We start from the raw sequence: 12,984 nt of genomic DNA, 5'->3' as shown, positions 1-12,984 counted from the left end.
GCACTTCTGGCAGTGCGCCACTTTGCTGCAGCTTTTTTCTTCTTTTAAGCCTTTGTTCTGAACACACATTCCCAAACCTCATGCTGCATATGCTCTCACACAGTGTAACATCAACACACAGAGCCTCAAACGACATGGCTCAGATTCAACATCACAAAGCACAGTCTTCCATTGCACATACAGATTTGTCTACTTTTCTAACATGATGCATGTGGAAAACATAGACTTTAAATATCATTTTCTCCTGTATTCCATAGTCTACAAATATGAAATGAACATAGATTTCCATTGTATTGTATTAGAATGTCTGGTTTTAAAATTTTTTGTTTGAGTTGCTAAATTTTTTTTTAGTGAATCTTTCCTTGGGATAGGACAGAATTTGTAACGTTTTATGAAACGGTCCTCGCCATCCATCTGACATTTTGTCCTATATATTTATGTAAAACAGCATTCTCATTATTGACTTTCATAAAACCAAAATATCATACAACTCGATGAAACACTGACTACGTTTTGTATTTTGTAGCACCAAATCAAGCAATATTTAATTCATTATGTAAAAACATACCTCTCTCAGACGTTTGCAGCTTGGTTTTCATCCTTCCCAAATGGTAGGATTTTATGTATATAAAAGCTGAGTTAAAATACACGTACCTATGCCTTACTTTGAATAAATTATAGATCCAGATACTAATGTTTTGTATTTGGATACAAATTTGCTTATCTATCTTGAGTTAGAGAAAAATTCTTCAGGTAGAAAGGATCACAAATTTCACAAAATCATGGGTGGAGAAGGGGTCAGAAAGAATGACAGACAAAAGGGCAGCAGAAGACTACAACCAAACTGTGTTCCAGGCCATAATAGGGGAGTTGTACATATGGACTCCCATCAGTTGTAATAGAATCTCAACACAAATGGAAGAGGTCGTGACGTTTCACCCCCTGCTGAGAAGCTCTTGCCAACTAACAGAATTTTTTGTCTGTAAGGGTGGGACTCATGGAAAGTTGACCAGCTCCAGGAGATGATCATGTACACAAAAGCATATGAGGTGGAAAAATTGAAATGGATGGGTTTCGGTTTGTTTTTTGAACTTTCTTTTGTTTGATGTTTTGTATTTTGGGTGTTTGTTTGTTGTCTTAAGCCAGGGTTTGTCGTTGTAGCCTTGACTGTCCTGGACCTCACTGTGTACATCAGACTGTCCTTAAACTCACAGAGATCTGCCTGTCTCTGCCACCTAAGTGGATTAAAGGGTATGATCTTTCTTTTAAGGAAAAAAGTAAAAATTAAAATATAATTACATCATTTTCTCCTTACCCTATGGTCCTTCAATGCTTCTTATCCACCCCGTTTGCCCTTTCAAATGCATGGCCTCATTGTCTTTAATTGTTAACACCCACCCCCCCACACCCCCACACACATATTCCTAAATTTAGACCTATAACTTGTTCAGTCTGTCCTTGTATGTATATGATTTTAGGGTTGACTGCCTGTTATTAAATAATAAATTGGTGGGCTCTTCTCCAGGGAAGACCCTTTCTCCCACTCTCAGCATTCCTTGATTGCATGTAGTTCTCTGTTTAGGACTGAGACCCCAGTGAGCTACTCAACAAAAGGGAATTAATGCCTAGTACTAGAAACCTAGCCAACTACCTGGGCTATCCTAATTACAATTCCTACTGCTGTAATAAAACACCACAACCAAATGCTTTTGTGGAGGAGACAGTTTAATTCAGCTTACAACTACTGAGAGAACTGAGAACAGGAACTAAAACAGGTCAAAACCTGGAGGCAAGAGCTGAGGGAGAGGCCATAGAGGAGTGCTGCTTACTGGCCGGCTCTTCATTGCTTGCTCATTCCAAACTCATATACTGTCCAAGAGTACCTGCCCAGGGAATGTGCCACTGATAACAGGCTAAGCCCTCACACATTAATTCCCAATCAGGAAAATGTCCTACAGATTTGACTACAGGCCAATCCTCTGGGGGGGGGGGGCATTTTCTTAATTAAGATTTATTAAGTAAGAGTCTTTCTTTCCAAATGACCTCTGCTTCTAAATACTTATCCTTTGCCCACAGTTAAGTAGAGACCTCCCCATTCACCGTGGCTAGTGAGGAATTTTGATTTTGTTGTTGTTTTGTTTTATTTTAGTTTTGACCCTAAATGTGTGGGTAGGGAGAGGTCAAGAATCTGGAATTGTTGTGGGAGGGGAGTGATTATGGTCAGACACAGGGTAATCGATTCTCAGAGAGGAAAGACCTGGGAAGCAGCCATGGCTGGGAATTGGGAGGCTCTAGTGATAGTGCAAGAATGAGCACCTGGAGCTGCCAGAACCAGGACATGCTCTGAGAGCCAAAGTCTGATGCCACACTATGGAATTCACATGAAGTCTAACCCTTTCAACCCATGCTTATTCTCTTCAAGCCCTAAGCAAAAAGTGTGAGATCCACTTGCTCTGGTGAGATATAGTTTTTCACTGAACCTATGAATTCAAAGTATGATATAATTCAGAAATCCCCTTTCTAATAGAATAGAATAAATGATGTGCCAGATATATTAGAGTCTCTTGTCAAAGGGAGTTGATAAATACAATGGAACATCAGAAATTGGAACTACAACAATTGTTTTTCAAGGGTCACTAGCCCATGAAATGCTCACACATTAATTCCCAATCAGGAATGTCCTACAGACTGAACTATAGGTACTTAGGCAAACTAATTTCTTAGGATGCATCTACTTTGAAAACTATATGTTAATCACTTCACAGTTACAAGGAATAGGCTGTAGGCTACCAAGTAGGCATGATTAAAATGAGAAATCTATATACCCTTTTCCACATGTGTCAATGAAAAGTTTAATTTATAAAAAGCATGTATTTAAAGCAATAAATAAAAGTAATATATAATGATAGTTATAATAATGCAATATGACTGACACTTATTTAAAGATGTAAGTAGTTCATTTTCCACCGAGAAGTTTGGACCTGTACTTGAGGATGGCTCACTGAATCTGTATACTGTAGAAGGGGAGGTAAGAGAGGATCAAAATATTAATTCTCTGAAAAATAATACTAATATAATACCTAAAGAACTTTCATTGATAATGCAAATATTCTGCATGTATGTGTTTGAGGTCATAATAGTTCTTAATAGTCAGTTAGTTGAGCATTTAAATTTTTATTAGTATGAGGAAAATTCATAGTTTGTAATTAACTTAATTTAAAATAATTTAAATTGAGTTTTAATTATTCACTTATTGTTAGTGACTACCTAGTCGCGGGAACATAGGCTTCTTATTTTAAGGCTCATATTTAAGTATCATAATTTTGATATTACTTTAAAGATAACATTTCTTCAATTATCCTCTGTACAATTAATAAGTTTTAGGTTTATAATTCAAACTGTTTTATTCCATTTCCACATTTTCTCCTTTCATGATGCCTAGTGTTTCAAATTATCTGAAAAATAGAATTGTATGATAACAAGTTATCTTGGAATTACAAAGACTCAAATAAAATAACTGTTGTTTTCATATTTTTCTAAGTTATATGAACTCATAATGCTGCTCCTTTAACTACATTAAACAGAATTAAAAATATGGAGACTTTAGTTTGTTTCACTATGACTGTTCTAGTTGGCTTTTTCCACAGAAGTAACCTATAAAAATTTTAATGGGAGTTTCTATTAAAACACTAATATAAATATAAAGAAAATCTTAAAACAAGATAATTAAATTATTCATCCTAAATTATTCACTACCATTTAAAAGTATTAATACTTTTAAAATGACTAAACAGTGCTCAGCCTAAATGGAGCATCTCATTACATGCCCTCATCGAAAGACTGAGTTCATCACAGAGTAGGGGATGGAAAGATTGTAAAAGAAAAAAAAAAGGCAGAAGCAGTGAATAATTGCAAGGAAAGAGTGTTTTCCAGACACAGCAGGGCAATTGCACATAAGAACTCTCAGCTATTAACATGCACAAGGAAGGTAAAACCCAGCTCAGAGAGGGTGGTGTACCCAATATCCTACCCTTATCTCAGGAGCTGTCAGCAATTAGGAGTTACTAGTGTCAGCAAAGTCCATTTCATTGAAGAGTGTTGTCTCTGATGATGCACATGATTCCAAGAATATGTGAATAACACAAATTTTAGAACCATTAGATAGACTGGAAAGCACAAGAGAATGCAAATTTGGGCAAGTAGGAAATGGTGGGCAGATCTGAGAGGAGTTGGAGATAATAGCATTGAAGCACATTGTATGAAATTTTCAAATACTTAATGATTTACACCAAGAAAGTCTTTTGTAGATCACAACCACTCCTTCATCATTGTTGAGTAATTACTGTTTTGTTTTAGATTTTAAGTTTATGTCCAGTCACCGAGTCCATGTCTGCAGTGTTTTACATTTACAGTTTGGGTGAAGAGAAAACAGTAAACAAAGACCAACAATGGTTTAGAAAATATAATCTCCAGTTCAAGAGGAGCATGCAGCAACATACCCAGAGGCTCCGGGAGTGTCTTTATGCACTGGAAAGGGGAAAGGGAGGCTCACCTGTAAACTCCTCACTGAAAACACCAAGGATGAGCCTTCTTGGTAAATGGGAGGCATTCATGAAGGTCCTTTCCCTTGTTGTTGCAATTTACTGTATCTTACTCATGTGTATGTGCATAATCAGGTGTGAGATTACACACATGTGACAGATTGTTGCCAGAGATCAGAGACTGGGCTGTAGCTGGAGCTGGAGTTAAACTGGTAAGCCATATAATGTGGGTGCTGGAAATCGAACTCCAGGCTTCTGCAAGAGCCATGAACAATCCTAATCTTTCCATCATCTCTCCAGGTGCCATTAAGATGGTCAAATAAGAGGAGTTCCAGTGAAGAAACATTTCACTTTCAAACTATGTACTGTTATCAAACTGTTTTAGGTGGATGTGGAGAAGTTACTTTCATTTTATTAGATTTTTTAAAATAAAAACAATAAAGGTTGTTTCAATTTAAATAAATCCAAGGGTTCAGAGAGTCAACTTCAGGATGTTTCCATTTATCTGTGGTCATTTGCAAAACTTCTGTTTTTAAAATCCAGATCCATACACTACTATATAAATTAGGATGAGGGTTTTTTTTTTTTTTTTTTTTTTTTTTTTTTTTTTCTGGTTTGAGAAAAACGTCTAGGGAAACTTATTGTCCATCTTGATGAGCTGATAGGAGCCTAGCATGGCTGCCCTCTGAGAGGCCCAACAAGCAGCTGAAAAAGTCAGATGCAGATATTTGCACCCAATCAATGGACAGAAGCTGGGGCACCTGTGGTTGAACTGGGGAAAAGCTGGAAGAAGCTGAGAATGAAGGCAACTCCATGGGAAAACAGTAGTCTCAACTAACCTGGACTCCTGAAATCTCTCAGATATTGAGCCACCAACCAGGCAGCATACACCAGCTGATATAAAGCCCCCAACACATACACAGCAGAGGACTGCCGGGTCTGGACTCAGTGGAAGAAGATGCACCTAACCCTTGAGAGACTCGAAGCCCCAGAGTGTGGCAGGTCTGGTGAGGTGTGGTGGGGTGAAGACATCCTCTTGGGAGAGGTCAGAGGGTGGACAGGGAGGGGGATGAAGGCTAGACTGTAAAAAAGGATTAAAGAATAAGATAAGAGTGGATGAATGGATGCATACCTTAAAGCAGAGCCAGACCTTATGTTGACAAAGAACACAAAGGGTTTTCTTTTTTTCTCTCACTCTATTGTCATTGCATAAGTTCGGATGAAAGACTATAAAAATATTGATCATGTTGTAACAGTGCATGTATATCAAAACTAGAAATGGGCCATCATTAGGTTGTCAGTAGCCGAACCTGTGAATTTTGTCTTCTCCTTTATACATCATTTTTAATATAATTTCAGAACGTGAGTGATAAGCCACTTGGAGTGGCTTTGAATAAAGATGTAATTTTGAAGAAGACAGGAGGGTTTAAAAGACTAACAAAGGTTAAACAAATATATATTTGAAGGAAATTAATACTGCTATTGCCTCTCATACGTCTCCTATGTACTGTGTATTAATATTATACAATATACTAGTATACTATGATCTATGTAATACACACACACAGAGAGACACACACACACTATAACCATAAATTCTTTAGTGCTTTGCAACATTGGTAGCTAACATCATATATGACATGCCAGAGAGCAAGGAGAATAACAGGCAATGCTTCCAGTACTCAATGAAGTAATTTTCTTCCACAATGGTCTCCATTTTCATCAGGCCATGAAATTTCTTTTTCTAGGTCAATTTACTATAACTCAATTTGCTATGAGAGTCAATTTAGCATGGATTTTTTAGCTTTTGAGTCCTGGGAATCTATAATTATTGTATATTTTAAATGCTTAAATATTTCACATACATTCAACATTTAAAAAGTAAAACATAAAACTTTTACCTATATCAACTCTCAAGAAATGTCTACATCGGGACAAAAGTGAGGCTACATAATACTTTTTCTGGTTTGTTTGCAATAACTTTTACAATTAAATTTGTAAGCAATTTACTATGTTCCCAGAAGGAAAAAAAATAAACATTACAATCATGATAATTCCTAATTCTTTCTCTGGAAATATTCATAAACTACGAGTAAACATAGCGTCTGCTGTGATTACTACGTTAAGAGAGTTATAATGTCCATGGTACAACTGGAATAAGAGAGATTGAATATCATTCTGAGACAATACAATTGAACAGGGTCATTAACCCATCACAGGGGAGTATTAAGAATTTTTCATGAACAGTTCAGGGAAAAACTAAATGATCCATTTTGCAATTGTTGCTTTCTATTTATTAATTGTTCTAAAAATATTGCATTAAAGTCTGAAATAGTTTTGTCATGAAATGAAAGAATATATAAAGCTTCACTCTAAAAAGGAATTTTCCTAAGTAGTTTAACATTTAAGATGTTTGCAACTAGGAACACCTGGATAGATGTCAATTTTGGGAGTTTGTAAAATGTAATCCTCTGTCTGATGAACTGGCTAATTTGTAAATTTGTGTCTCTGTGATGATATATTCAGATAATAATAGCTATACATGCAAAAATGGATATATGTTTGAGGATATTTAATTGTATTCTAGAGTTGTAGTGGATTTCAGGGAAAAATTATTCATTCATGCTATTACAAATCTATAACATGTGAGAGGGCTTTCTTTAAAGTATTGAAGTAAAAGTAAAATATTGAACATTTGATAGAGTTTAAGATTTAAAACACTTTATGTATATGATTGTTTGACTTGTATGTTTGTATCGTGTGTGCGCGCGTGCGTGCATGTGTGCGTGTCTGTGCGTGCATACGTGCATGTTTGTGTGCATGTGTGTGCATGTGTGTGTTTGTGTGTGTGTGTATGTGTGTGTGTATGTATGTGTGTGTTTGTGTGTGTGTGTGTGTATGTATGTGTGTGTTTGTGTGTGTGTGTGTGTGTGTGTGTGTGTGTGTGTGTAGCTTTACCCAAAATAGTGCAACAGATTACCTGTAATTGGCACTACAAACAGTTTTGCCCTCTAATGTGTCATGTGGGTACTGGAAATGGAACTTAATCCTCCAGAAAACCAGCAAGTGCTCTTAAGTCTGAGCTATCTCTGCCGCCCATATTGGACACCTTTAAAGAAATTAATTGAATTAGATTAATGACATCTAAGCATGCACTACTTTGAAAATGGAGCATATCTGGTTCTGGACATAAAAATGATATTACTTACCAAATTTCCAGTGTTCATGATTTGGATGTTTCTCACCTTAAAACTCGAAACACTTCCTGTCCCCTGTATCCAAGATGTTGGTGTTAATGTGAGTTTTAACACATGAATAAAACTTTTGATATTTTCTGAAAACGAATTAAACTGGGTAGTTTTCTTCTGGACTTTACAAGTGATGTTTTTGGTTTATTTTAAGAAATGTATCTTTGAAGTTCCTTAAAATAATAAGATATCTTAAGTCCCTGGAGTCCTAGCATCTTCCATTTCATTAGAATGTTGAAATTCCCCATGGAGTACCTGGCAAAATAATGCCAATGCTCAGTGCTTCCAAAACTGAGGTAGTTCCCGTGAAGATTCGTGTCCAGTGAGTGGTGCTTACCGTATGAGATTCTGCAGTTCTCAGTTCCTAGGACCACCGATTAAACACCAGGTCTACAGACCTCTTCTGGGTAGGGCTGTAGTTTGTGTGTTTTCCAACAAGAATCAAATGTGATCTGTTTCACATTGTCAGTTACCGGTGCTGAAATATTCCTGCCAACTGGGATGTTTTCCTGAATATAACAATTTAAGTGTCTTTTTTTTTTTCCCTTCCTGATCATTGTAATCTTAGGAATGATCAAAGTCCACTCCTTTGGATGATTAAACGGGAGAGGTCGCAGGGTAATACAGCAAGAAGACCGGTATGAACTGGAGCCCAGTAACCTTGACATATCAAACCCTCCCTTTTTGACATTCCCATTTGTTATAGTCTTCCAAACACAGAGCTGAAGCAAGGGTTATAGTATTAGGGCGTCACCTTTTGATGCTAACTACAGCTTACGTGATAGCAGTATGCACAGGCTTGCTGTCTTCCTTAACGGCTAAAACTGTGGTGGGCAACTACCTTCAACAATAATAAAATTATTCCCCTGTCCTTCTCCTTACAGATCCTGCTTGCAGTTTTATTATGGATATATTACACCTTAATTTTGAGAATCTATGGAGAAAGATGAGCAGAAGTGAACGGGTCATTAACTAAATGGCGAGAGTTGGTGTATAGAAAGTTGCTGCAGAGGAAGCAGTCTTGAGAATGGGCATCCATATAGGTCTTGCCTCTCATCTTTGCCTCAGTCTTTTTTTGATTCCAAGCTTCTATTGTGTGGTATCTAACAAAGCCGACCTATTTACATTGTGACTGATTGAACACACCAGAGCTCTTCCATCATCTGCTAATTTGGTCCAATTAAAAACTGGTCATAGGGAGAAAAAAATACAAATTAAACTCACTTAGAAAAACTTGTGAGTAATTTGTCTTGCTCATTTAAAGCTTGTGGTATTGGTTTGTATTAAGTGATTCTTCCTGACCACTTTATGTCACTTCCTTGAATGAAACACATTTCTTCTTCTTTCTTCTTAGGACCACTGTTGGAATTTTAAAAGAAACTTGCTAAGATTTCCTGTTATTTTTAATTAGAAAAATTCCTCTTCACAGCTTCACTACTCTTTGCAAAGCAGACAAACTGTCTGGCCCCCACGTACATGTTTTCCTTTTCGTTTTATCCTTACATGGTAAGATAAATATTACTATTATCTTTGTTTTTCAATTGAGAAGGCTTTAGAAATACCGCTACAAAAGCATTATGAAACCAAAGAGACAGCTGTGGGATTTGAACCAGATCTCAGTACCTATACAATCACTCCCAGAGCTACGTGGAGAAGTGGACGTGGAATACATAAACTTTCTGAAGAAAAACAACAACAAAGTGATTTTCCCTGCACTTCTAAATCACATCTTCCCCAAGTTCTTGCAGGCAGGTAGGTGTTCAGCGCCCTATACTTAGCCTCTCCCACGCCCTCTGTAATCTCTCCCTTTTGAGACTGGGAGCGTTAAAGATTGCTACTGCAGCTGGTGAGTGGGCAGGTGCAGCCACCATCTGCTCTAGGAGTCCAAATGCTCCGAAGAACTTCGCACCCAGGACCATGCCCAGGCACATCGGATTCCAGAACCTGGGGGTGTGGGATGGGATGGTGCCGGGTGGGGTGTGTGTGGGGGGGGAAAGATACAGCTAACCCCGCCCCCTCGCGGTGGCGATTGGCTGAATTCTTCTCCAGGGCTCAGCACCTGTTCCTGAATAGGGCCGTCTTCCCGCAAGTTAGCACGTGGCCACCTCTTAGGAGGTGATACCAGTCCTGAGTGCGTGAAAGGGGGCTTCAGAGCTTCCTGCCCGAAGGGTCCTTGAGAAGCCTGTTTGTTTTTCCCGGCGCTAGTCTCCTCCCACCCTTCTCTGTCATTGGCCCGGCGTGGTGGGTGGGTGTGTTCCCATTGGTCAGGGGGCGGTGCTTATCCCTGGCCAGGGTAGGGGCGGGGCCTTCGCCGCGCTGAGCTTGCCCTTGTGTCTGGTGCTCGCTAGAGCTGCTGCTGCTGCCGCCGCCGCCGCCGCCGCCGCCGCCGCCGCCGCCTCCGTCGCCGCCGCCGCCGCCGCCACTGCTGCTGCTGCAGCCGGAGCATCCGGGAGCCGCCGCCGCCGCTGCTGCCACCGCTACCAAGCGCTGCTACCACTGCTGCCACCTCTTCTCCCAGGACTCTTGACACCCGAGCGCGAGCGGCAGTGCAGCCGGCTTGCTGCCCCTGTCCCCCACCCCTCCCTTCCGTGACCTACCCACTCCTTGCAGCCCTCGCCTGCACCTTCCCCGACACCCCGGCATCCCTGCATCACCTGCCTGAGCAGCCTCCGGGCGGGCTCTGGGACTTGCCTCGAGCTCCGAAAGGAAGGCAGGCTCCAAACCGGTGGCCGGCAGATCGGTTGTCGGGGCTGCACCGCCAGCAGTAGAAGGAGAAGAAACTATTTAGCCCACCGAAACCCCTTTCTGCGGGTGCTCTGCCACTACCGCTTTTTGCTGCCGGCAACCAGCTTCCGCGCGGGTTCGAGCACAGCTGCGGCGGTATCGTGGGTCCGGCGGGAGCCGGGAGGACGACACCACAGCGGAGCCCTTGCACTGTGTGGTTCGCTCAACCAGCATCTCCTTGCCCCCTCGATCCTTCCCCAGACCCTTAAAAGAAGGGACCATGATTTGGAAACGCAGCGCGGTTCTCCGCTTCTACAGTGTCTGCGGGCTCCTGTTACAAGGTAATCCCCGCCCCGCTGTAGGGAGCATCGCTTCACGCCCATTCCCCATCCTCGCCATTCCACCCCGTATTTCTACTCTCCCCTGGCAATCCCCCAGTGCCCGGCGGTTTCCAGTCCCTCCCCCTCCGCCCCGGTGCTGCAGGGGGCAGTGGCAGTTTGCACCAGCCGTTGCTTCCCCAGCGCTGGCTCAGCCCAGCTCTGGTAGCAGGCAGCTCCTTACGCGGCACCTTTCGCCTTTTCATTCACCTGAGCTGCCTTCATTCCACCCCACTCGATCCCCGCCAGCATCCCCCTCCCACTCCCGGTGGCTGGCAACTTGTGCCTGTCTCAACATTCCATCCTCCCATTCCCCCACCCACCCTCGCCAACCACCTCCCACAGCACGCTCTTAAGCGACCCTTGCCACCTCTTGTCATCTCTTTAACCTCCTCCCCTTTTAGGGTCGCCTTCCCCTTTCCCTTCTTTCCACTAGCATTTCATCCATGTGTCTTTAAAAAGTGTGTGAGAGCCTGGAAGCGAGCTACCGCGACGGCAAGAACAGCAGCAGCGGCGGCACCGTGTGCATTGCAATAACATCCCCGGGGTGAGGGGGGGTGGGGGATTGTGAGACGTGTCATTCACCTAGGAAGAGAAGGGGGACTCTGTCTGGTCTAGAAGATTGAGAGCGAGCGAGGGGGGGTGGGGAGAGAGAGAGAGAGAGAGAGAGAGAGAGAGAGAGAGAGAGAGAGAGAGAGAGAGAGAGAGAGAGAGAGAGAGAGAGAGAGAGAGAGAGAGAAGAATATGAATGAAGCAAGAATTTTAAAACGGAGCAAAGGGACAATTTAAAAGACATAAATCCACTTTATCAACACATCGACTTTTTATTATCCGGTCTGCGCGGTTTGCTTTTTTTTTTTTTAAGCAAAGAAATGCATGCTCTCTGGTAGCTACTTCACTGCTTTGGATTTTCGCTCAGAATCTTTACTTGTCTATCTTTCCTCTGTCTGCCGCTTCTTTCCGTAATTAATATCATCCTTTCAACGTGAAATGTAAAAACCCTGCGTCTGCAATGGAGGGAAACCACACAAAACAGTTATGCAAATCACTGGTCCTGATGCAAGGCAGCTAGGGGATTTGGGTTCATTTCTCCCCAGATCTTCTCTTTTGGAGGATGGAAGGGGTGGGATGTATGGAAGGGGAAGAAGATGCTAATTTTGAAATAAATGGCAAGGCGTGAGTTGGAGTGTATGGGAAAAGCACTTTGGGGTTGGTAGAGGAGGCAAAAGAGGCATGCATGTGCCGGACCGAAAGGCGGAAGATCCTTGCTTTGAAGAGTAGCACGGGGATGCGGCTTGAATGAGATAAACTGGAAGGATGGATGCGTGATGATGGTCCATAGATTTTTTTTTTTAAAGCTAGGTGTTTCTTTTCTTGATAAATCTTTGTTCACCTCCAACTCTTCCGCCATCCATTGATATTTGTGAGAAAAATTAGTTGGTCAAATTTATTTGTCTCTGGGTTAAAGGAATGTGAAAGTAAGACCGCGTAGACCCACGGGCGATCCAGACTCAAACATTTTATTTTATTTTATTTTATTTGCAGGATTTAAATGAGGTCAATGAACCATCTTTCAGCAAGTTCTTGGAATGTAGCCTCTTTCTTGCAGTCTTCTGGGGGGGCTATATATTGGAACAGTATTTTATTTGTGCATATTTATGAATGTGAGTGAAGTAATGGACAGGAAATGACTGAATCAATTAACTAACTGTGTACAGATGTGTCTTTGAATATATCGAAGAGATTTTTAAATGTATTTTACATGGGATATAAATTTAAAATGCCATGTGCCAAGAAAGCAGATAGTGCATTTTCCCCGGCTCACACCTCCCGCTCGCTCCCTTTTCTCAGCGCTCACTCCCCCGCCCTCCTGGTACTAGTACCCAGGTGGCTGACGCTTTACTTGGATTTCTAATCCTGCCGAGAAAACATCCTCTCAGAGTCCCTAGTTCACCTCTCAGTAACTTGGATTTCTCAGCTGTTTTCTCCTCCCTCCCTCCCTCTGTGCGTGCATGCCTGCGTGCGTGCATGTGTGAGAGAGAGTGTGTGTGTGTGTGTGTGTGTGTGTGTGTGTGTGTGTGTGTGTGTGTGTGT

General features: G+C 41.5%; 1 protein-coding gene across 4 annotated transcripts in view; it reads left to right on the top strand.

The window, feature by feature from the left end:
- The first annotated feature begins 10,084 nt into the window (after window positions 1–10,084).
- Cadm2 (cell adhesion molecule 2) overlaps window positions 10,085–12,984 on the top strand; it is a 941,141-nt gene continuing 938,241 nt past the window's right edge. For 2 of the 4 annotated variants that reach the window (XM_031364231.1, XM_031364230.1), the window contains exon 1: window positions 10,085–10,854. In XM_031364231.1, coding sequence (XP_031220091.1) covers window positions 10,794–10,854 — 61 coding nt within the window. In that variant the 5' untranslated portion in view covers window positions 10,085–10,793. The remainder of the gene's footprint in view (window positions 10,855–12,984) is intronic. The other 2 variants (XM_031364233.1, XM_031364232.1) reach the window with 1 other exon arrangement.

Source organism: Mastomys coucha, unplaced genomic scaffold, assembly GCF_008632895.1.
Source record: "Mastomys coucha isolate ucsf_1 unplaced genomic scaffold, UCSF_Mcou_1 pScaffold12, whole genome shotgun sequence".
Lineage (NCBI taxonomy): Eukaryota > Metazoa > Chordata > Mammalia > Rodentia > Muridae > Mastomys > Mastomys coucha.
Note: the sequence above shows the minus strand (reverse complement) of the source record. Positions and strands in the feature narration are given on the sequence as shown.